At 38.5% G+C, this 24,856-nt stretch overlaps 1 protein-coding gene across 1 annotated transcript in view; it reads right to left on the bottom strand.

Moving 5' to 3' along the window:
* Positions 1–24,856, bottom strand: part of CEP112 (centrosomal protein 112) — a 411,619-nt gene that overhangs the window by 227,127 nt on the left and 159,636 nt on the right. The window contains exons 17-18 of the mRNA XM_065897006.1: positions 16,272–16,407; positions 522–629 (exon numbers count right to left, since the gene is read on the bottom strand). Of these exons, the coding sequence (XP_065753078.1) occupies positions 522–629; positions 16,272–16,407 (244 nt within the window). The remainder of the gene's footprint in view (positions 1–521; positions 630–16,271; positions 16,408–24,856) is intronic.

Here is a 24,856-nt window from a genome sequence, read left to right as displayed (position 1 = left end):
GGTGCCGGTCAGGCCCTTCCGCCCGCCGCCTGGCAAAGTCTATGCACACTCCCTCTTTTCTTCTTCCCAACTCACTCTTTGAAATTATCTCATTTTTAACTGATGGACTGGCTGCCCACCAAAATCCAAGCTCTGTGAGGAAAGAATCCTGTCGGCCCTGCTTACCGCTCTGCCCGGGGTCGGTGACAGCACCTGGGCCACAGCAGGTGCCCCAAACTATTTCTTAAATAAATAAGTCAAACTTGTGCTCTGACAGGAGGAGAACGCAAGAACCACAATAAATGTTTCAATTAAACGTTCAGTTAAGTCAACTGTCAGAAGAGACTTCAGCGGAGAGCTAAAGTTCTCTGTTTCTAGATTCCAGTGAAACAACCATTATTTTAAACATTTCAAATATATTGGTAATAATGTTCTTGTAAGTATTTTCGTTGTGCAGAGGTTTTGTGACACAAAGAGATATTTAGAAGAGAGCGTATATGCACGTGAGAGAATCAAAGGCAGCCGTCAGAAGGAGGACCGACCTGCTGCTCGTATCTTTGCTTGACGTCCTCCAGCTGCCACAGAAACTCCTTCGACTGTTTCTCACGAAGAGACTTGGATCGAGTTAGATCGGCTTCCACTTTTCCCATCTATAAAATTTAAAAGTCAAATATTAAATTTTTAAATGACAACTTGTATTCCGTATTTTTGTCACTTGTCCATCATTAAAATGACAGATTTTCAACACCTCACCAATCATAGTGCTGGATTTAAAGATGATAAAATAATGAAGGATATGTCCATTTGTTCTGACAGGTTTTAATAGTTTTAAGTCAGGGAATCTATAATTGGTATACAATTGACTAAACTCTAAAGCTACAATGACACTGTGATGGAAATATAATTTTGAACATCCAAATACTTATTCAACAAGATTTTATTAAGGCCTTGTTATGTGCCGAACAGGAGAAAATATTTGCAAACCATCTCTCTGAAAAGTGACTTGCATCTAAAATATGTAAAGAACTCTTACAACTCAATAATAAACGGGCAATTAAACCTGATTTTATATTGGGCAAAGGAACTGGAAACACATGTCTCCAAAGAAGATACACAAATGGCCACGAGCATATGAAAAGATGCTCAACATCACAGTCATCAGGCAATTTCAAATTAAAACAGCGACATACCACTCCACACCCACTAGGATGGCTATAATCAAGAATACAGATAATAACAAGTGTTGCTGAAGATGTGGAGAAATGAGAACCCTCGTACACTGCTGGTGGGAATGTAAAGTGAGGTAGCCACTTTGGAAGACAGTCTGACAGCTCCTCAAAAGATTAAACTTAGAGATGAACCACATGAACCCATATGAATTCCATACGATCCAGGAATTCCGCTCCGAGGTGAGAAATGAAAACATACATCCATACTAAAAAAACCTATATACAAATATTCATAGCAGCATTATTCATAATTGCCAAAAAGAGGAAACAACCCAAATGTCCATCAACTGATGAATAAACAAGATGTGGCCTATTCATACAATGAAATATTATTCAGCCATAAAAAGGGATGAAGTACTAATACACGTTTCAACATGGATGAACCTTGAAAACAAAGCGAAAGAAGGCAGTCAGAAAAGACCATGTACTGTGTCATCCCATTTGTGTTAAATTTTCAGAAGAGTCAAATCCATAGAAACAGAAAGTAGACTAGGGATTGCCTAGGGTGAAAGGGGTTTGGGAGGGTATGGGGTTTCTTGTGGGGTGATGGAAACCTTCTAAAATTGTTCGTGATGATGGTTGCACGATTCTGTGAATATATTTTAAAAACACTGAATTGTACACTTACAACGAGTGAACTGTTGGTATGTGAATTATACCTCAATAAAGCTGTTACTTAAAAAAAAAGTCAAAGTCAAAGAATGGACCACAGTCTATGATCCAATCCCAGTACCTCTCTCGGCTCATCTCTAGGGCCCCCATCACCACCATACGCCAGCCCACCAGCCTCCTCGCTAGGCCTAAAACGTGTCAGCAAAGCTCTCATCTTGGGGTCTAGAAGCCCCCCACCAACATTTATGTAGCTTGTTTTTCAAAGGCTTCAAGTTCTGCTTAAATGTTACCTTTGTACTGAGGCTTCCCTGACCACCCTATTGTAATTTGCAGCCCTCCCAGCTGCCCTTTCCTTGCTTTAATGATTTTTTTTAACCACAGGAGATAGCATCTTTAGGTATACTATATAATTTACTTATTCATTAGGGTTGTTTGCAATGTCTGTCTCCCCCAGGGGGATGTAACTCCACGTTCACTCATGTATCCCAACCATTCAGCACACTGCTTGGAGCATATGGGGACTCAATAAATACTAATCAAATGAAAACAAACAAAAATCCCCAAAAGACACAGTGCACCAAACTTGGTTTGAAGTTTGCTGAATGAAAGACAATTTTCAACACTTAATAGGGCCAGACTCTTCATAACACATATAAAGTGAAGTGTCGAACCTAATGTTTTCTGTCACTTAGAAAATGAGATAGACGATGTATTATTTTCCTTGCTCTTTTACATGTGACAGGCAAGAGAGGTCCTTACGTAATGAGAAAGCTATTCAGCTAGGTGACGTGGAAATGGCACCTTCCATTCAAAGTGGCGCAAGATTTCATCTGTCTTTCTGCCCCAGTTTAATTTTGAAAAATCGTTTTTCTGAAGCACCTGTCAGTTCAAGTGACAACGATTCTGTCACTGGCTACTTTGTATCACTTCTGCTCTGCTTTGCTGATACGCTGAGATATTTCTTCTTTTCAACTTGCACACAATGTCCTCTTGCAGGCTACCTTTTGGTAGGTGCTAAGATTAGATAAAACATGAGGAAATAACCCATGAAAAGGCTCCCTTCAGTTTTTCATGTTAGATTTTTGGGGAAAAAAAAACCATTCAAATACATTTATTCAGACACAGTTAAACTTTAAGGTTTGAGGAGCAGAGCTGTTCAGTGAGAAGCAGCCAGTTTCACTGGATGAGAACAAAAGGCACATTCCTGCCCACGAATTTGCTATTTAACACCAGCCTTTCCATTTCTGGTTCTTACACGGAAGGCTGGAGTTCTAGATTATGGCATGATATTTAGTACCTAAGTATCTCTTTGTAAATGCCAAAGACTGCAACCTTGATAATACTAAGTCATCAGCTTCCAAATTCAGTGATCAGAGTTCTAAGATGACCGACCCCGTCGGCCATCAGTATCGTGGTCAAATCTGTCAAGGAATTTCTAAAGGAAGCACAGTCGAGCCCGCGTTGTTTTCTTCCGTTTCTACGTCAAGATGTGGATTTCAAGGCTCTCTCTCCTTCAGTGCTTTTCACATTAGACCTCCACCCGAAGGCCCCTTGATTTGTCCTCGGCAAGCTCCGCCCCTACACACTCTGATTCCCGTGGCTATTCTGGGTTCGCCCTCGCTCCCCACACTATCTGAAAACCCCTCTGTATTTTTCCTCATCCAACAATCCATCTTCAAGGTTGACTCAAGCCTCCTCTCCTCTCTGTGGTGTTCTCTGATCCACCAACTGGCATCAACATCTCCCTTCTCTCCGTGCTCTAGGACCTAACCTCTTCATTTTCCTGGCACACTGTATGTTTCTCTAGAGTATGGGAGTGTTTCAAATGTGTGAGCTTTGTTTATTCATCTAGATCGTGAGCTCCCAAATAAAAGAAACTACAGCTTATAATTCTTTTGTATCTTAATTATTAACTAATTGCCACAGTACGCAGAATAAACATGAATTAAATTCTTAAGGATGAATGGAGGGTAGGCAAAAGCAGAAGAGAAAGAAAACAAGAGAAGGTAAATCAAGGAGGCAAGACCTGGTTTCTTCAGTACTTTTAAGACAGATCTTCATATGAAATTGATTTTTGGTTCTTATTCTACTTCAGCACAGACTGAATATTCAAAATAAATAATAATTATTAAATATTTTTAATGTAATGAAGAGCTTTGTGTACTCAACATTCGTAAAAAGTAGGATGTCTTCCTTCAAAAAACTGAATTATCTTCTATAATCAAAACAGAAAACAATTTAAAACACATGAAAGACCTTTTATACCTAAACATTAAGAAAAATTCCAAGTAAATAATAACTGCTATAAGAAAATGTTATTTTATACTGACCGAAAATGCAAGACCCCACTCCATTCTCCTTCCACAATTTAACCCAAATAATGTAAAAACAAGTCTTGTAAAACACTTGAAGTCTGCGTAGAAACGCGGCGTTCTCAGTTGCCGTAGATACAAAAGATTCTGCTCGATCACACATCATTCCATATTCCATTTAACTTCAAGGGTAAGGAAAAAAAAAAAAAAAAAACGAACCCGAACCCAATCCTTCAGTGTGTAACTCTGGCTTCCAAAAAATCCAAGAGTGGAACTTGATGATCAAATTAGGAGCAGAAAAGGGCTTGGGGTGTATTTCTGTGAATGTCTAATGTTTACAGGTAATAGAGAGAGGTAAACAAGGGTGTTGGCTTTTCCTTAGATGGTGCCTCCAGCATTACTTGAGCTGCGTGTAAGAAAACACCTAAGTTTCCAGAGCTTAAGCAACATAGGCCCTTTACGTTTTCCCTGGGTAACAAAACATTCAGAAATAGGCTGCGACATCGGCAGTTCAAAGATGTCAGGGTGAAGGTCTCTGTGATTCAACTTCCAGAATGGTTGCAGGATGGCTTCTGCAGCTCTGAACACCTGGGAGAGGAAGAGCAAAGGGTGACGGGACAAGGGCACAGGGTCCATATTCGCTGAGTGGAAACCCTTTTAAGGGGCTTTCCTGCAAGTTCCTGTCAAAAGCAAATTAATTATGCTGTTTGCATCGCATTCACTAGAACTACATTAAAAGCCAAACTCCACCTGCAAGGTAAGAGACTGCAGTTTTAAAGCTGTGTCTAATGTTGCCCTAAATAAAATCAGGGCTGTACTGTATTACCAAGAAAGTGGGAGTGGGCACTGGGCCAAGATCTGGCACTCTGTCAAATGTGGTCACAATACGTTACTGTTCTTTCTGTAGTAAAGTACTCTTGTGTTATGTTCTGAGTTATTTGACAGTATAATTCATATGAGACAATTACACAATCCTATAGAGATATACAATTCAAAGTGTATTCTGCTGTATTTAATACATATTTAGCTAAACTATAAGAAATTGTCCTTCCAATATTTTCATATATATATAGAGAGAGAGAGATAGACAGACATAAATGGCAGAAAGACAGATAAATAATTATTTCTGTGCTTGGCTAAAGACTCAGTAGAAACTAATATCCTTAACAGAGAAAATTAATTAACATATGTGTGGTGCCTGTCCTTTTCTTATTGATTAGTAGGAGTTCTTTATCAATTCTGGATATGAATTTTCTTGTTCAATATCTGAACTGCAAATATCTTTTCCCACTCTGAGTTCGCTCTTATATTATCTACTGGTCTCTTTTGATTAACAGAAGTTTTTAATTTTAATGAATTTAAATTTAACAACATTTTGTTTTTTATCGCTTTTTGTTTCCTATTCAGAAAATCTTCACCGAGCTCCTACATTTTCTTCTGAAATTTGTATTGTTTTACCTATCACTTGTGTATCTACAACCCTGGAATTAATTTTGTGATGGGATATAATAAGGGCCAGGATTCTTTTTCCATATGGCCACCCAGCTGACACAGCAGCCTTTACTGAAATGATCCTTCTTTCCCTGCTGTACTGCAATACTTTCTTTGACACGAATCAGATTGATCATATATGTGTGAGTCCACTTTTTGGTCTCTTTCCTGTAAAACACTGGTCATCCTTGTGCCAAAACCACACTGTATTAATTACTATAGCTCAATATTAGTCTCAGTGTCTGGTGGTATAAGGTTGCCATAGGTTTTCTGAGCCCTCTCTATTTTCATATCCATTTTAGAATCAGCTCGCCAGTTTCCCTCACTCCTCCCCCCAGAAAGCACTGCAACATTTTGATGTTTAGAATCGTGCTGATTCTATAGATTAATTTGGGGAGAACTGACATTTTTATAACATTGAGTCTTTGAATCCATACACGTGATATATCCCTCAACTTGTTCAGGTCTTCTTTGGTTCCTCTCAGTAATGTTTCCTAGTCTTCAAAACAGGGGCCTTGCATTTCTTTTGTTGCATTTATTCTTAGGTAAGAGAAGCTTTCTGGTACCACGATATCTTTTTCAAAGTTTATTTTCTATTTGTTGGTTGCTAATATATAGAAATAAAATTGAATTGTATATCTGACCTTATATTTAGAAGCCTTGCTAAATTCACTACCAATTACATTTTAACAGGAAACATTTGAGAAATTCATTGTTACACGAAGATGCCACAATTGCAGATCAGCGCATAATCTACCGGGCTACCTTAGATGCGCCTCCTCTGAGTTCGCCGAACGACCTATTAATTCCACTAGTTACGCCGCCAACTACAACCACACAGCTACGCATCAGTCTATCGCACAGACCACAGACGTGGCTTAATAGTCTCTGAATTCCAAGAATCTACAACAATGGCTGATATAGAGCAAGTAGTCATAAATTTTTTATAAATGAATGAAAGAAGAAAGCAGGTCTGTTAAATCCTTGGCCAATAAGTCAATAAAACAGTTTGAAATATTAAAAAATAATAATGCTACTGTTTTCACAATTAATAATCCTTCACATCAGCCAATTATAAAAAGAATGACGTGTTTCCTGGTCCAATGTTCTCAGTAGATTTTTTTTGGCTTATTTTTCTTCTGCAAAAGAGATTTGATGGATATTATTAGGAAAAGCTTCACTTACTACTCTCCTAAGCGTTTAAGGATGAGAGTTAAAGACTCTTTTAATTATTTGTTTGATTTTTTGTTTAATTTTGTTTTTCAAAGCCAAATATTTATACACAGTCCTTGGATGTTGTCATTTGGAATTGATTAATTAGCACAATAGGCTCTATTGAAATATTCAAATATAGTTCTAGAATTTTACCTCTGCTACCTAATCTCATTTAAAGACAAAATTTCAAATGTTACAATGGTAGACAGATTTATCCATTATCATCAAAAAGTAACTGAGAGAGGGGACTTCCCTGGTGGTCCAGCGGTAAAGAATCCGCCTTCCAATGCAGGGGACGTGGGTTCGATCCCTGGTAGGCGAACTAAGATCCCACATGCCGTGGGTGAACTAAGCCCATGCACCACAACTACTGAGCCTGCACGCCTCAACTAGAGAGCCCGCATGCCGCAAACTACAGAGCCCAAGTGCTCTGGATCCCACACACCACAACTAGAGAAGCCCGGGCACCACAAAGTAAGAGCCCGCATGCCGCAGCTAAGACACGACACAGCCAAGAATAAATAATTAATTATTTTAAAAAACTGAGAGAAAATGCTTCTATTTATATTGGATCTTTACCTTAAAACTGGTCTAAAAAAGACTCATTTAACATTACATGAGCCTGGACTTCCCTGGTGGCGCAGTGGTTAAGAATCCGCCTGCCAGTGCAGGGGACACGGGTTCGATCTCTGGCCCGGGAAGATCCCACATGCAGTGGAGCAACTAAGCCCGCGCACCACAACTACTGAGCCTGCGTTCTAGAGCCCGCGAGCCACAGCTACTGAAGCCCACGTGCCTAGAGCCCGTGCTCCGCAACAAGAGAAGCCACGACAATGAGAAGCCCGACCACCACAGTGAAGAGTAGCCCCCGCTCACAGCAACCAGAGAAAGGCTGCGCGCAGCAATGAAGACCCAACACAGCCAAAACTAAAATATAAAACAAATAAATAAATTCTTTAAAAAAATTACATGAGCCAGCATGACCCTTAAAGGACAAGAGGACGAAGGTACAAGTCACAATGAGTGGTCTGTATGATGGGTCCTTCTAAGTCTGTTTGTTATCCATCTACATTTATAGAGGCACAAATATATTCAGATGGCATTCTTCCTTCCTTGTACCTTGAGAATTTTTTCATTAATTCAACAGCAATAATGAGATGATGAGCTCAACTTATAATCCCTAAGAATGTAAGAAACTGCTTATCCGTTTCAAATGTACTAGCAAGCAGAAGCAACCTCACTAGTCAACAGCAGTGTTTCTGAATTTTGTTTTCAAGGCAAACCACTGGGTTTTCCAAGAATAAAGCTAATATCATGTAGCTGACGGCTGCAAAGAGAAAGGAACAGAATTTAAAGCCAGATATTAGCAGCAAATACCAGTTAATGAGGATGAATTTTCAAGGGGAGAAAAATTAACTAGAAAAGTCAAGTGGTTAGTGGAAGCCCCAGGAGGAAGTAGTTATCTGACATTCATTCAGTCGGTTTTCAAGATGAAAAAGTTTCACTTTATAATTGCTGCCAATACTTCAAAAAACATACCTGTCTTTTTCAGTCATTTATTTGTTTCACAGAGAATAGGTAAATATAGAACACTATTTCTTTAAGAGATACAACTATATACATATATACAGAAATAACTCTAACAGAGTAATACACTTCCGCAATTAAAATGTGTGTATTTTACACAACCAACTGCTGCAGCTAACACATATAATGGATTTCACCACTGGAGTAAAAATTAGGTTATTTAAGCAATCCTAAATGAGACAGAAAGTTCTTCAAAGTGAAAGAAACAGTGGGAAGCAATTTTTTTTAAAAGTTTAAGTCTGTTTCATTTTCTCTCATGGGCCTCATTTTTCAAACAGCAATTCACTTTCAAAAACAAACTCAAAGCTTTTATTTTTTAATTCAAATTCCTGTTGTCTTCTATCTGCAGCTGTTTCCAAATGGAAAAAGATGCCCTAAGCTCTGCTGGCTTTTACACAAAAGATTTCAGTGAGAAGAGAAAAGAGCAGTTCAAAACAACAATAAAAAAGGAAAATATGGACTATGGAAAAATCTGAAAACATTATGATTCTCCAAATACTAAATCTGCTGAGTGATTTTCTTTTAGAATTTGAGCTATATCAGATCCGCGGAGCACAGGCTCCGGACACGCAGGCTCAGCGGCCATGGCTCACGGGCCCAGCCGCTCCACAGCAAGTGGGATCTTCCCGGACAGGGGCACGAACCCGTGTCCCCTGCATCGGCAGGGGGACTCTCAACCACTGCGCCACCAGGGAAGCCCAGATCCACACTTTTTAATCAACTGACAATCTGGAATAGAAGATATCTAATTTATCATGTTTTGACATATACATTTTATTTAATGTCTGTTCAAATTTGCCATGTGAGAATTATTCAATTTGCAAATGAGCCTGGCTATAAGAATTCCATTATAAATGGGGTTCCTTATTATTATACTCACACCAAAGGTACTTTATTTCAGAAACTCAACTTCACTTGGCAAAACTATTTATGACTGAAACCACAGAAGAACTTTTCTCCAACAGAAAGCAATCAAAACATTTCCTGCTTGTCAGTTGCCATCACTATCAGCTTTCACTGAGTCTGAATCTAGCACCACTGGACAGATCAGTGAGGACTGCTGACAAAGACAGGACACAGGTGTGGGGTATGTTGGGGGTGAAGGGGACCCTAGAGGCGTGCACCAAAGAGGGTCCTCCATCGGATCATCTAACCCGTCCACAGTGATGTGACACCTCCATGGTAGGAACACATGGACTCTTTTAAGGTCAAGAAATGGGAGAGTCAAATGGGTGGGCAGAGCTGGTGAAGGAAGACAGACAGACTATGACCCTGCACAGAGCAGAGCAGTCAGACGTGAGGGTGGACAGACTGGAAGGGTGGTTCCAGAATCAACGGCACAGATACTGTCTTTCATCCCTGGCTTGCCTCATTTTACGGCAGTCTCACTTTGCGGCTGGGTAGGGTTCTTCATTTAATGGTTCCCAAGATCACATTCTCTCCAGGGCTTTCCGTTCTGCCACACAACTCTGAGACTTCATTTTTTTATCTTTTAAAAAAAGATTATCAGTTTTTACATTCTTTCTAACTTTTTTGACGTATAGTTTCTAATTTTTTACCATTAATAAATAACATCACAATAAACATCCTTGAACACGTATCTTGCAAACCTTGGAGTCCTGAAAAGTAAAGTCCTAGAAGTAGAACAGGTAACTCATAAGCACAATGTTAAACCAATCCTCCAGAAAGGTGACATCTTTACTCTTCCTCCTGAAATGTGTGTCCACAGGCCTTCATGGATTTCTACCTGTGTGTTAGTTGGAAAATAGCTCAGTGCTATTTTAACTTACTTTTAACAAATTTACTAGTGAAAATAAACATTTCTTATTGCCAATTTTTACCCAAAAAATGTATAGAGATTTTTTTACAGTAATTACATTGAATTTATACATCAATTTGTGGAGAACTTTCATCTTGACAATACTGAGTTTTACAACCTATGAACACAGAATAGCTCTCTTTACATCGTTTAAAATTTCTCTCAGCAATCTTTTACAGTTTTCAATGCATAAGTCTTCACGTTGTTTCATTAGTTTATTTGTAAATATTTTATTCTTTTGGATGCTTTTGTAAATTAAATTGTTTTCTTAATTTCATTTTCAGGTTATTTCATTACTAGTATATTGAAGCATGACTGAATTTTGTATGTTGATCTCGTACCCTGCAAACTTGTTTAAATCATTTATTAGTTCTAGTACTTCTTTTATGGATTTTGACCATACAGAATCATGTCATCTAAAGACATTGGTAGTTCTTCCTTTCCAATCTGTATGTCTTTTGGGGTTTTGTTTGTTTGTTTGGGGTTTTGGGGGGTTCTGGTTGGCCCTGTTAGAGGCTGGCTATAGTCTCCAATACAATGTTAAATAGAAGTCACGAAAGCAGACATCTTTTCCCTGTTCTTAGGAGGAAGAGCACTAAGTCTTTCAACATTAAGCATATTTGCTCAGGGTTCTCACAGAGGTACCTTATTAGGGTGAGTACATTTGCTTCTAGTCCTAACTTGCCAAGAATTTTTTAAAAATCTTAAATGATGCTGAACTTTTTCCAATGCTTTTTCTGCCTCTGTTGGGACGATCGTGAGGTTTTGTCTTTTATTCTATTAATATGCTGTAAGATATTAATTGATTTTTGAATGTTAAAAGAACCTTGGATTCCTGGGATAAATCCTACTTGGTCCTGGTGAATAATCATCTTTATACGTTTCCAGATTCAGTTTACTAAAATACCATTAAGGGTTTTCGTGTTTACAGTGATGACAGATACTACTCTAGTTCTGCAGCATCTTTGGCTGTGATATTAGATTCCTACTGGCCTTAGAGAATGAACTGATTAAGTGTACCTTCCTCCTCAATTTTCTGAAAGAGTTTTCAAAGAACTAAAGTTGTTTTTTCTTTAATATTTGATGGAATTCACCAGTGAAGCCATCTGGTCCTGGGCTTTTCCTTGTGAAAAGATTTCTAATTACTAATTAAACATCATTATCTATTATAAGACAGTTTGGACTTTCTATCTCTTCTTGGTTTTCTCTATTTTAATGTTTTCTTTGCTTTCTGCATGTATATAAAATTATCTATTATTTCCTTTCTTCTGCTTCCTTGAGCAGAAGCTTGCTTTTCTTTTTCCGGTTTCTGAAGATGAAGTTTAGGTTACTGATTTGAGAACTTTCCTTTTGGAGTTAGATGTTTAAAGCTACAAACTTTTCTCTAGGTACTGCATTAGCTGCATTCCATAAATTTTAATATACCACATTTTTATTTTAATTCAGTTCAAAATATTTTCTTATTTTCCTTGTAGTATCTTCTTTGATCCATGAGTTATTCATGTGTGTTATTTAATTTCCAAATATATGGGGATTTCCCAGATTTCTTTTTATTTCTAATTTATTACCATTGGGTCAAAGAACACATTTTGTATGATTTTAGTCGTTTTAAAATTTGTTGAGAATTGTTTAGTGGCCAAACATATGGTCTACCCTGGGGAATGTTCCATGAGTGCCTGGGGTTATTGGGTGGAGTGATTTAAATCACCACCCAAGTCTAGACTCACTCCTGAGTGGCACAATACAAACAGACCCAACCCTGCAGAGCAAAGGCTTGGAAACCTAACTGAAACTGGAACCCACCCATAGAAAATGAGACAGGACTTCTGCTCTGAAACAGACCGGGTTGATAATCCACTAGAACAAGCAACTTGACATTATCTAGGGAATTCTACATCATTCAGAGAGTGCCCGACATTCAGTTACGTACTCTTCTGTTTTTAGCTCCTTTCATTCAGCAGGACGTTGAGACACATCCTTTGCTGAGGGTATCGGTCGTTCGTTCCTATTTATTCCTGAGTAGTATTCCATCGTCTATACTGCATTTGATTATTCTTTCAACTTCTGAGGAACATGCGAGTTGCTCAGGTTTTAGGCTTTTGTGAATAAAGCTGCTGGCAACTGTTGTGTACAAGGCTTTGTCTGGATCTGGCTTCGTTTCTCTTGGTTAAACACACAGGAATGGAATGGCTGGCATATGGCGGTGGATGTTTTAGCCGTTAAGAACTCGGCAGTTTTCCCACCAGCAGTGGAGAAGAGCCCCGTGTGGCCACACCCTGGCCCTGCACCGACATTTGGCACTGCCAACGAGTCTTCACAGTTCTAGCCATTCCAGTGAGCATGCAGGGGCACTTCATTTTGGTTTCAATTTGCATTTCCCTGACGAATGATGATATCGAACGTCTTTTTATGTGCTTATTAGTCTTCTGTGAGGTGTCCAAATATTTCGCCTATTTTTAGCTGGGTTGTTTGTCTTCTTATTATTGAGTTGTAGGATTGCTTTTATATTTTAGATACACGTTCTTGGAAATATTTGTGAGTCTTTTCTCCCATTCTCTGGCTTGCCTTACTTCCTTTTGTTGTTTTTTAATGGTGTCTTTCAAAGAACAAAAGGTTTTAATTTCGGTGAAGTCCAATGTAGCAATTTTAATTGAAATTTAATTTCTGGTTTTACTAAGCACTGTGGTAAAAAGTACGTGCTCTCTGTCATGTCAAGTTTCAGATATATATTGAGTGTTTCTTTATGGTCTACTGAGTTTTGTAACTGCTCCATGGGAGTAGGAATTTAATATGTCATACTTGAAGCGTAGAAAGTAGAAATATAGCTGTTTTATAAACTGCTATTTAGATCTCCTATTTGTTTAGGCTTTGCCCCCCCTGAGCAGTCAAATATGGAGAAAAATTTACTAAAACACCCCATGACTATTTATGTAAATTTTTTCATATATTGCTAACACCCTTTTCATGGCTTTCTTGGCTTTCTCATGTAAAAATATATTCCTTTGTCCAGCTTATTGACTTGCATCGATGTTTATTTATATGATAGTATTACATTCTTTCTTTTATTCTGAATACAAGTGATAAAATATATTTTCCACATATAACTTTTGTGTAACTTTTAGTTGTGTCTTTATTATAAATAGCATATACACAGATTTATGTCAGCTAATCAGTACCTCTTTTTAACCTATTAAAATGTATTACTACAATTATATACTCTATCTTATTTTGGACATTTTGTTCTGTTTCTACTTCTGTTCCTTTGGCAATATCTTGAGTTTTGCTTTTATCTTCTCAAGATTTTGATAAGAATGTAAAATCTTGTTAATTTTATTAATGCTTATGTTTATGCATTTAAAAAGTATTTTAACCTACATTTCCCTAATTTTAAGAATCCTCTGAATCTCACCTTTTCATGGAAGAGTGTTACTGTACTTCCCTCTCTCCCTATCCACCTGCTTCTTGAACTTTATTAACATAACCTAAGGATTTAGATTTAAGTCGTTATCACATTTGTATTTTCTATACTCTGTACCTTCTGCTTCACGTATCGGTAAACGTTAGCATTCTATCTTATAACTAGATTTGTAGCAATTAGTTAAATTTGTCTTTATTTTGTTGGATTCCATTTTTCTCTACTCATCCTTCAGTATGATATCTTCCTCATGTGTGGGATGTCTTCCGCTTCCTCTCTGAATTGATATAATTTTTCCAGAAAAGGAATAATCAGTGCACATTATGTGAGCTCTTAGTAAGAAAATGTTTTTCTGTTTATTTTGCAAGTGAAAACCTCCTTGGTTGTGCATGCAGTTGGGTCACTGCCTTTCTCCTTCAGAACTCTGAAGCATTCCTCCATTATTTCTCTAATTTCTTTGCCAGTTGCATCCTACCTAGAAACTTGGTGGATTTTCATTTTATTCTTGAGGTTCAACACTTTTTCCAGAATGTATCCAGGTTTAATTACATTAATTTTACTTAATATATGTGGCCTCTTTCATATAGATCATGTCTTCTTATTAAAGGTATTACTTTTCTGAGTTTTCTTTTTCTGAAGTTTACAGTAAACTGTTTTCGGAAATACGCTTTTATTCTGTGACTGCTGAATACAAACGCCTTTTTCTTGTTCTACAAAATGTTTTCACAAGTCCCATGTTGTTTGCTTGTTTTTCCCCTTACCCATGAATTCTGGGTAATCTGTTAATATTATATCACCAGCCCCAAAAGGTGCATTTATTGAGCCAAAGGTGCCTGTCATAGTCTCAGCTTTTGTCAGAAAGTTGTACTGTTAGCCTGAGCACTTTCAAGAGCGCCCTTTTTAGCCTTCTTCACTGTATACTTAAAACTTCTTGCCAGGGCCCCTCCTTCAATATTTTCTGTACTCCTTTAAACGTTAAGCTGATCAAAGAGTTCCCTGCGCAGCAGCCCCACTGCACATTTGGGCCATATATACTTTCTTGGATCTGGTCTCTGATCATAGCAGAGGGAGCTGGGAAGAGATGCACATTCGTGTAGCAGGGACTGAAAGTCCCCACCTTCCAGCCCAGAAACTCTCAGCAGGAATCTAGTTTCTGCCCAAGGCACTGAGTGGGAAAACAGACAGAAGGGGGGGGTCTCAGACCCTGCTCTCAGGACCCAGATCCACACAATCTGAATCGAGAAAATAACAAGAAAGCACAGTTCCAAACTCGTAAACCCCACGGGGCTCTGCCATAAAACCTTCTATAGAGATGCTTCTGCCACCAGTGTGTGCTCAGGACTCCTGAGGAGGATAACCCCAGCTGAAAATGAAATCACAGCAAGTATTGCAACACTCTTTATAATCAAGAAAACTTGAAAATAAACTAAATACCCTTGAATAGGGGAGCTGATGAATAAAATAGGGTATATTCGTACGATAAAATACATTCAGTGTTAAAAGGAATGCACTAAATCAACACAGATAGGGCACAGATACATAAAATTCAATGTAAAAGAGCAAACAAGACTAATACACAAAATCTGTAGTTCTTACCTCTTTTTAAATAGAAGCATAAAAACTATATATATATATATATATATGTATATATAAAATATATGCATATATAATACATGCATATAATACATATGGACATTACATATGCATATGAAAGTATGAAATAATACACACTAAATTAATTATAGTGGGTTTTCTTAGGAGAGGAGAGAGTAACGTGATTAGACATGAATAGCAAAGCAAACTAAAACTACATCTGTAACATTTTAGTTTAAATACACAGTGTTGACAATTGTTGATTCTTCCTGATGGGTACCTAGGTGTTTGTTCCCTGTATTCTTCTATAAATTTTTAAATTTTTCTCAACGCTATAAAACATACCACTTGTATAAGAACTGGAGACAGCCTCTGTCCTCCTGAACTGCCACTTGAAAAGAATCTGCTGTAACTGATCAATACAACACGGTTTATGGCACATGAACAAACACAGACAAGGGTAACTTGAAGCCTTGCTCTGGAGAAAATAACTGGTCATGGGATTTTGCCTGTCAACTGACCCATGCTTCCAAAGCCTGACACATTCTGGCCGTGGCCACACTTGTCGACAGGACTTTGAAATGGCCGTTCTGGCACTGCTCTGGGGGTGAATCAAGGCAATCCTGAAGGAGGAAGGAGGACCCTCTCCCGGCCCACCCCGCCCTCTCCACTCACTGTCACCAAGGAGCTGCCGACCGGAGCCCACCCAGCGACCCAGGAGGGGCACAGAGTCAGCCCTGCCCTTCACACGCCCTGTAGGGAGGAGAGGGTCTGCGGGCTGAGCCCTCTCCCCCCGGGCTCTTGTTCCTGGCCGCGAGGAGCCTCCCCTTCCTTCGAGGCCCTGGCGGTGGTGCATGTCAACCCGCGCCAGGCCTAGGACCTCGTTCTCACCTGAATCCCTGATCCAGCTGCTGGGCTAATTCTGAACAAGTAAACATGCTGCTGGCACACGTGAGATCAGAACGTACCTTCCCCCCGAGAGAAGGGCTCTCGACACGGATGGCGCGGAGGCCTCTCACCTGCTCTTTCATTTCCGCGTAGACCTTCTCCGAGTTCAGCTCCACCTGCCGCTTGAACTCCTCCAGCGCTGCATCTGCCTGCTGTGCCTGCAGCCTCTGAACCTCAGTCACACGGGTGAGCTGCTCCTCTTTTTCCCTAGAAAAGTTCAGACAAGCCGCAGAGTTAAAATGTAAAATAAAGGAACTTGGCTTGGATCAAAGAACAAAATTTAACCCTCTCTAAAATAAAATTCGGATTTCCATTTTTTGATCCAAATTCTATAAAACTTCCCTTTAAAAAACTGGCAATAACATGATTTGCCTCAGGAAAAAAAAGGATATAAACCCATAATATGTGTTCTGATGAGGACACAACTACTTCTGATGATTTCCCTAAGAACGAAACTGTTTACAACCAGGAACCTCCATCACCCAATGAATGGATAAGCAAAATGTGCCCATCCATGCAATGCAATGTCATTCAGCCTCAAAAAAGGGATGAAGCTCTGATGCACCCTACAACACGGACAAACCTCGAAAACAGTGTGCAAGGGGTAAAGGCCAGACACAAGGTCACATATTGTATGATTCTATCTAGGAGAAATATCCAGAATAGGTAAACCCATAGAGACAGAAGAAGCAGATTAGTGGTCGCCTGGGCCGATGGGACGGGGGCGATGGGGAGTGGCTGCTCACACATAGAGGGTTTTGGGAGGGGGTTGATGATGAAAATGTTCTGGAATTAGATAGTAGTGATGGCTGCACATCCTCATGGATATACTAAAATCTGCTAAACTGTACACTTTGAAAGGATGAATTTAGTAGTATGTGAATTATATCTCAATTAAAAAAAAAAAACAATGTGCCATAAGAATACCTCTAACATGCACATCTGGCAGAAGCTAACCTGCAGGGTGACAGGTGCAACAGAGCGATGTGGCCGCCTGAAATTATTCTGCTGCTCTCTAGTAAGTACACCTGCCTAAAAGAACCGATAACCATCTCGTTTCTTTATACCTTGAACTAAAATTAAATAGTCAAAAGGGTCCAACAAAAGAAGAGAAATCTCTGCATGTTGCTAGAAGAAACAAATGAAGGCTTTAGGTTATAAGTACACAAAAGTTACTACTGACTTCCATTGAGTTCTACCTAGGTACTAGGCACTGTGCAAACTAGTTTAATATGTCTTCTCTCCTTCATTCTCACAGTCAACTTGTATAAGACTATTTTTATATCTCTAGTTTTACAGAACAGGAAACTGGGGCTTAGAGAATATTTCCAAGCCTACACATCACTAACAGTCAAGGCAGGACTCGAGTCCCGGCCGTCTGCTTCTAGAGCTCCTGCTGTTGACTACTCTGCTGTGCTGCTTTCTTGATTTTCCAGATGCCATGTGCTACGGTCTGAACGTGTCTCCCCAAAATGAGATTAGTGCCCTTATAAAAGGTACCATGTTGGGTACGACCACCTAGATACACGTTGGCAAATGTGATAGAGAGTTGTTACAAATGTTTGAGGGACGTCTGTTCTGACCGATGGATCCAACTGACCGGAAGAAGTTGCCTAGAATGCTCTATTCAAAGGACCGTGAGGCTGGAGAAGAGGCAAAGGCCGCCGCGGTCGATGCCAATGTCTCCACGAGGGGCTAAGGTTAGGAGGCCCAAGAGCTACTTCCCTGCCACACACTCCATGACTAGTTCATCCCACGTTGCTCTTTAATTTCTGAGGCCCTCCTAAACACATTTGGGAAGACGATTCCACAATTAGGATTACAAGTTTTCAAAGGTTTACCTTTGCTTGCTCAGTCTGTCTATAAATAGAAAAGAGGGCTTCCCTGGTGGCGCAGTGGTTGAGAGTCCGCCTGCCGATGAAGGGAACACGGGTTCTTGCCCCGTTCGGGAAGATCCCACATGCCGCGGAGCGGCTGGGCCCGTGAGCCATGGCCACTGAGCCTGTGCGTCCGGAGCCTGTGCTCCGCAACGGGAGAGGCCACAACAGTGAGAGGCCCGCGTACCGCAAAAAAAATAAAAATGAAAATAGAAAAGAAAGTACATTGGACAATATTTGAAAACTTTAAAAATTTATAAATCATATAATTTAAAATTACGTATCATTAATTAGCCAGGAGAAAAGTCTGCTAACACAATTTATAAAAATATATGACGTATGGCTGAAACATCAACTTTTTCTATAAATGCTGAAAGTCAGTTGTTTTATATTTTTTGTCCAGTAATTCACCTGAGCTACTTAGTTACTGTAAATAGTTCTAATTTAATAGGACAAATATTTTCTCTATATTACCTCATTCTTACCGACCAAGAGTTTAGTTCATTTACTTTATAATTGACTTATGACTACATAAATCAAAGTCATAAGCTTTACCCATGATCAGTTATATATTGAGACCATATTAAAAATACTGTTTGTTAAAATATAACCTAGTGCAATGAGGCACATTGCTTTTGACTGATCATTTCTAGCCTGATTTACAAATAGCAAATATTGTTTTATATTAAATAGCAGACACAAGGAAATGACCAAAACCTTCCAATTCATTTTCAGTCCCACCACACCTACAAAGCTAATTTAGTGGTAAAGCTAAATACCAAAGAGTGGTGAAGGCACCACCCAATGTATCAATGTTTCTGTCCAGTTTAACTGTGAAAATACATTGAGCTCCACTAATATTTAGAAATCTTCTGTCTTAATATAAATAAAATATGTCTTATTTTAAATAAAGAGATGATATTCATTTTAATGAGGGATCCATTTTAATTTCTATCAAAGTAATGAAAGAGAAGTGGAAATTTTCAGCACTTGAAAAAGAGAAGGGTCTGCTCCTCACTAATGTAAGAACAGTACTTCCTTTTACCATGAGTCCAAATAACGTGTCCTGTAAGAAGCAAAAAAAAAGTGACTTTGAAGATTATTTTTTTCCGTGGAACTAGCTGCAGGGCCAAGTATACATGTATCACTGAAAGGCCTTAAAGCTGGGCCTCCATGAGGATAAAAAGGTGGGAAGAAAATCTGCTTTTTAACTCTGATTTATTTATAAAATGCAGTAAATTTTCCTCGTCTGAGTATATAAAGCATAAAGAACAAAAGAAGCTGCATTCTTATACAACCACAAGCCAGTTCAGATTAAAGGATGTTCTGAAGTACATGATTATTCCAAACACGCAATAAAATGCAGAAGACTAATGGACTACAATTTAGTATTTCTTGAGCTTGAAAAGCTAACATTTATATGTACAGGCCAACCTTAATTTGAAAATCTTCCCTTTGCACATTTCTGCACCAGCACTTTTGATAATGTTGGCAGGGATCCAACACATATTTACAAGGCTTCATGTTACAGTAGACTTCATTCGCTGCCAGCTTGGCATCTCCACTGGAAACTCCAAGAAAAACAAAACAAAACAAAAAACTTCAAACACGTCTGAAAAACAGCTAGAAGTGTCTCCACTCCCTTTCCAGCTGGGCTGGAAGACAAGACTTTCAAGCAGCTATATCATCTATATTCCTGGCTGCCATTGGTACTTAAGTTGATTAAAGTGAGTCAGTCAAAAACATTAAGATACAACTATGCCTTTAAAGGCACTAAAAATAATACCTTCACTAAGCATGATAAATAAATAGATTTCTTCTGCCTCTTCTTCACGTGACTGCTAAGACTAATGGTCTCTGCTAAATTCTTCTTAAAAACGATAAACACTGTGGACACATCTAAACATTTAGATACTTCAAGAGTTAGAAAGGAATACCAGTAAAATTGGAAATTAACAGCGGTCTTAATATCGAAAAAATGACAATATTCCTCAAATTGATGAACAGATTCAACACAATCCCTGTCAAAATCCCAGATGGCATTTTGCTGAAATTAACAAGTTGATCCTAAAATTCATATGGAAATGCAAAGTACCCAGAACAGGCAAACCAATCTTGAAATAAAACAAAGTTGAAGGACTCACATTTCTTGATTTCAAAACTTACTACAAAGTTAGGGTAATCAAAACAGTGTGCTACCGGCATAAAGACTGACATATATAGAATAGGATTAAGATTCCAGAGATAAACCCTTACGTTGATAATCAGTAGATTTTCAGCAAGGATGCCAAGACAATTCAATGTGGGAATAAAATAGTCTTTACAACAAATGGTGCTGGGACAACTGGACATCCACGGGCAAAAGAGTGACGTTGAATTCCTTCATTACACAACACACAAAACGAACTCAAGATGGGTCACAGACCTCAATGTAAGAATTAAAAACACAAAACTCTTAGAAAGAAAATATAGGAGTAAGTCTTTGTGACCTTGACCTAAGCAAAGCCTTCTTAGATATAACACCAAAAGCATAAACAAGAAAATGAAATATAGATAAATAGACTTCAGCAAGTTAAAAGACTTGCCCTGCTAGGGATATTATCAAAAAGTGAAAAGAAAACCCACAAAATGAAAGAAAATATTTGCAAATCATATATCTGAAAAGAGACTTGTATCAAGAATATATAAAGAACTCTCATAAATCAATAATAAAAAGATAAAGAACACAATTTAAAAACAGGTGGAATCAACATTGTTAAAATAGCCATACTACTGAAAGCAATCTACAGGTTTAGCGTGATCCCTATCATATTACCCATGACATTTTGCACAGAACTAGAACAAACAATCCTAAAATTTATATGGAACCACAAAAGACCCAGAATTGCCAAAGCAATCCTGAGGAAAAAGAACAAAGCTGGGGGCATAACCCTCCCAGACTTCAGGCAATACTACAAAGCTACTGTAATCAAAACAGCATGGTACTGGCACAAAAACAGACATATGGATCAATGGAACAGAATAGAAAGCCCAGAAATAAATCCACATACCTACAGTCAATTAATCTATGACAAAGGAGGCAAAAATATATAATAGAGAAAAGACAGTCTCTTCAGCAAGTGGTGCTGGGAAAGCTGGACAGTTGCATGCAAATCAATGAAGTTAGAACACACCCTCACACCATACATAAAAATAAAGTCAAAATGGCTTAAAGACTTAAATATAAGACATGACACCCTAAAACTCCTAGAAGAGAACATAGGCAAAACATTCTCTGACATAAATCGTATCAGTATTTTCTTAGGTCAATCTCTCAAGGCAACAGAAATGAAAGCAAAAATAAACAAATGGGACCTAATCAAACTTATAAGCTTTTGCACAGCAAAGAAAACCATAAACAAAATGAAAAGACAACCTACATACTGGGAGAAAATATTTGCAAACTATACAACTGACTGACAAGGGCTTAATTTCCAAAATATGCAAACAGCTCATACAACTCAATAACAAAAAGCAAACAACCCAATAAAAAGATGAGCAGAAGACCTAAATAGACATTTCTCCAAAGAAGACATACAGATGGTCAATAAGCACATGAAAAGATGCTCAACATCGCTAATTACTAGAGAAATGTAAATCAAAACTGCAATGAGGTACCACATCACACTGGTCAGAATGGCCATCATCAAAAAATCTACAAAAAATAAATGCTGGAGAGGGTGTAGAGAAAAGGGAACCCTCCTACACTGTTGGTGGGAATGTAAGTTGGTACAGTCACTATGGAAAACAGTGTGGACGTTCCTTTAAAACCTAAAAATAGAGGGGACTTCTCTGGTGGCACAGTGGTTAGGAGTCCGCCTGCCAATGCAAGGGACATGGGTTCAAGCCCTGGTGTGGGAGGATCCCACATGCCGCGGAGCAACTAAGCCCATGCACCACAACTGCTGAGCCTGCACTCTGGAGCCCACAAGCCACAACTACTGAGCCTGCAAGGCACAACTACTGAAGCCTGCATGCCTAGACCCCGCGCTCCACAACAAGACAGACCACCACAATGGGAAGGTCATGCACCGCGGCGAAGGGTGGCCCCCACTTGCCGCAACTAGAGGAAGCCCGCACAGTGATGAAGACCCAAAGCAGCCTAAATAAATAAATTTATATAAAAAACTAAAAATAGAGCTACCATATCATCCAGCAATCCCACTCCCAGGCATGTATCAGAAGAAAACTAATTCGAAAAGATACATGCACCCCAATGTTCACAGCAGCACTATTCACAACAGCCAAGACAAGGAAGCAACCTAAGTGTCCAGCAACAAATGAATGGACAAAGAAGATGTGTTTTATATATATATATATATATATATATATATATACACACACACACACACAATGGAATATTACTCAGCCATAAAAGGAAGGAAATAATGCCATTTGCAGCAACATGGATGAACCTGGAGATTGTCATACTAAGTGAACTCAGACAGAGAAAGACAAATATTATATGACACTGCTTACATGTGGAGTCCGAAAAAAATATACAAATGAAGTTATCTGCAAAACAGACACAGTCTCACAGACTTAGAAAACAAATTTATGGTTACCAAATGACAAAGGGGAAAGGAGGTGGGGTCAGGAGAATAAATTAGGAGTTTGGGATTAGCAGATATGAACTACTATATCTAAGATAGATAAACAACCAGGTCCTACTGTATAACACAGGGAACTATACTCAATATCCTATAGTAAACCATAATGGAAAAAAATATGAAAAAGAGTATATACATATACACACACACATATATATATATATATGAGTCACTTTGTTTACACCAGAAACTAACACAACATACTTCAATTAAAAATAATAATAAAAAGAAGATAAATAAAAATAGGTGAAGAATCCAAATAGATACTTCTCCAAAGAAGATATACAATTAACCAATAGGCACATGGAAGGACACTCAATATCACTGTTAAGAAAATGCAAATCTTGGGCTTCCCTGGTGGTGCAGTGGTTGAGAGTCCGCCTGCCGATGCAGGGGACACGGGTTTGTGCCCTGGTCCGGGAAGATCCCACATGCTGCAGAGCGGCTGGGCCCGTGAGCCATGGCCGCTGAGCCTGCGCATCCGGAGCCTGTGCTCCGCAATGGGAGAGGCCACAACAGTGAGAGGCCCGCGTACCGCAAAAAAAAAAAAAAAAAAAAAAAAAAAAAAAAAAAAAAAGAAAGAAAGAAAATGCAAATCAAAATCACAATGAGGTACCATTAAACAACCTCTAAGATGGCTATAATCAAAAGACAGATAATAACAAGTGTTATTGTTTTGTTCTGGTTTCCATTAACCTTGCTTGGGCTTTATTGAGCTTCTTAAATTAGCATAATTTTGTATTTCATGAAAACTGGAAAATTTGGGGCCGTTATTCAAATATTTTTCTGCTCTATTACTCGCTTTCCTCTGCTTCTGTGACTCAAATTAAATATATTTCATACACTGTCATTGTCCTGCAAGTCTCTGCAGCTCGAATTTCTTCTAGTACATTTTTTCGTTGTCCCCAGACTGACTAATTTCTATTCATTTATCTTCATGTTCTTCTTGTAATCTCCATTCTGTTGTTATATTCAGTCTACATTTTAAATTTCAAATGTATTTTCCACTGTTTTTCTATTGAGATTTCCTAGCTTTTAATTCATTACTACCAATTTTTCTTAAAGTTCTTTAAATAATTATAATAGCTACTTTAAATTTTTATCCACTAATTCTAGTATCTAATTTATCCTAGGGTGGTCTCCATTGATTGACTGCATTTTCCTTTGAGAATAAAAAGGCCACGTTATCCTAATTGAAAATAAGCAGGTCATGTGTTACCCTGATTCTTCATATGTCAAGTAATTTTCGCTTATATCTTTATGAATGATACATAGTAAAGAGTCTGGATTCTGTTTTTTTCCTCTGAATAGTATTGATTGGTAATTTTAATTATTTGTTTATAGCAGGCAGTTAACTTGGCTGAATTCAAACTATAAATTCTGTCTCCCCAGAAGCTCATATATAAATTCAGCTCTTTTAGCTTACTTGGGCTATTTGGAGTTTCAGGGGTCAGTCACAAATATGCACTGAGATCACATGAAGAATTTGGGCTCCCTTCTCTGGCTCTCTTATTTCCTGGGTGTCTCTCCATCTTAGTTTGCCAGTTTACCGTCCATTCTTTCATCAGGTTCTTCAAGCACTAAGAGGACAAGTTATCTACCCAAATTCTAGCTGTCCCACATGGCATCAAATGCGGCCAGATAAATGCTACAAAAGTGGGAAGCTCACCTTTACTTCTTCCAAGTGTGTACTGTCTTCCACTATCTCTTTGTGCCTACTCATCCTCCAGGGTCTTCAGGTAGTGGTATTTTATACCTTGTACAGAGTTTATGTTTGCGAGAGGATCAGTCTGATTGGAGCTTTCTCGGCCATCAAATGAACTGGAAGCTCCCTTCTTGGTTGTTTTGATAGGCAGATTACTATTCATTCTTTAGGGGCTCAAATGTCAGCTCTTCAGATAGAGCTGCTAGCTGCTTCTTTCATCCTTGTCAGTGCCTTTTATATACTACTACTATAGCACTTTATATATACTATTACAGCTGTTAATTTATACATTTATCTTTTTCAGGATAATCAGATCTCTTTGAGACCAGGGGAATGGAGAGTGTGAGGACAGAGCAGTGTCTTCCCCTTATTTATAGCACATACCTTTAGTATATTACTTATATGGAATTATTCAATATTTTTTT

This window comes from Phocoena phocoena, chromosome 19 (assembly GCF_963924675.1).
Source record: "Phocoena phocoena chromosome 19, mPhoPho1.1, whole genome shotgun sequence".
Lineage (NCBI taxonomy): Eukaryota > Metazoa > Chordata > Mammalia > Artiodactyla > Phocoenidae > Phocoena > Phocoena phocoena.
Note: the sequence above shows the minus strand (reverse complement) of the source record. Positions and strands in the feature narration are given on the sequence as shown.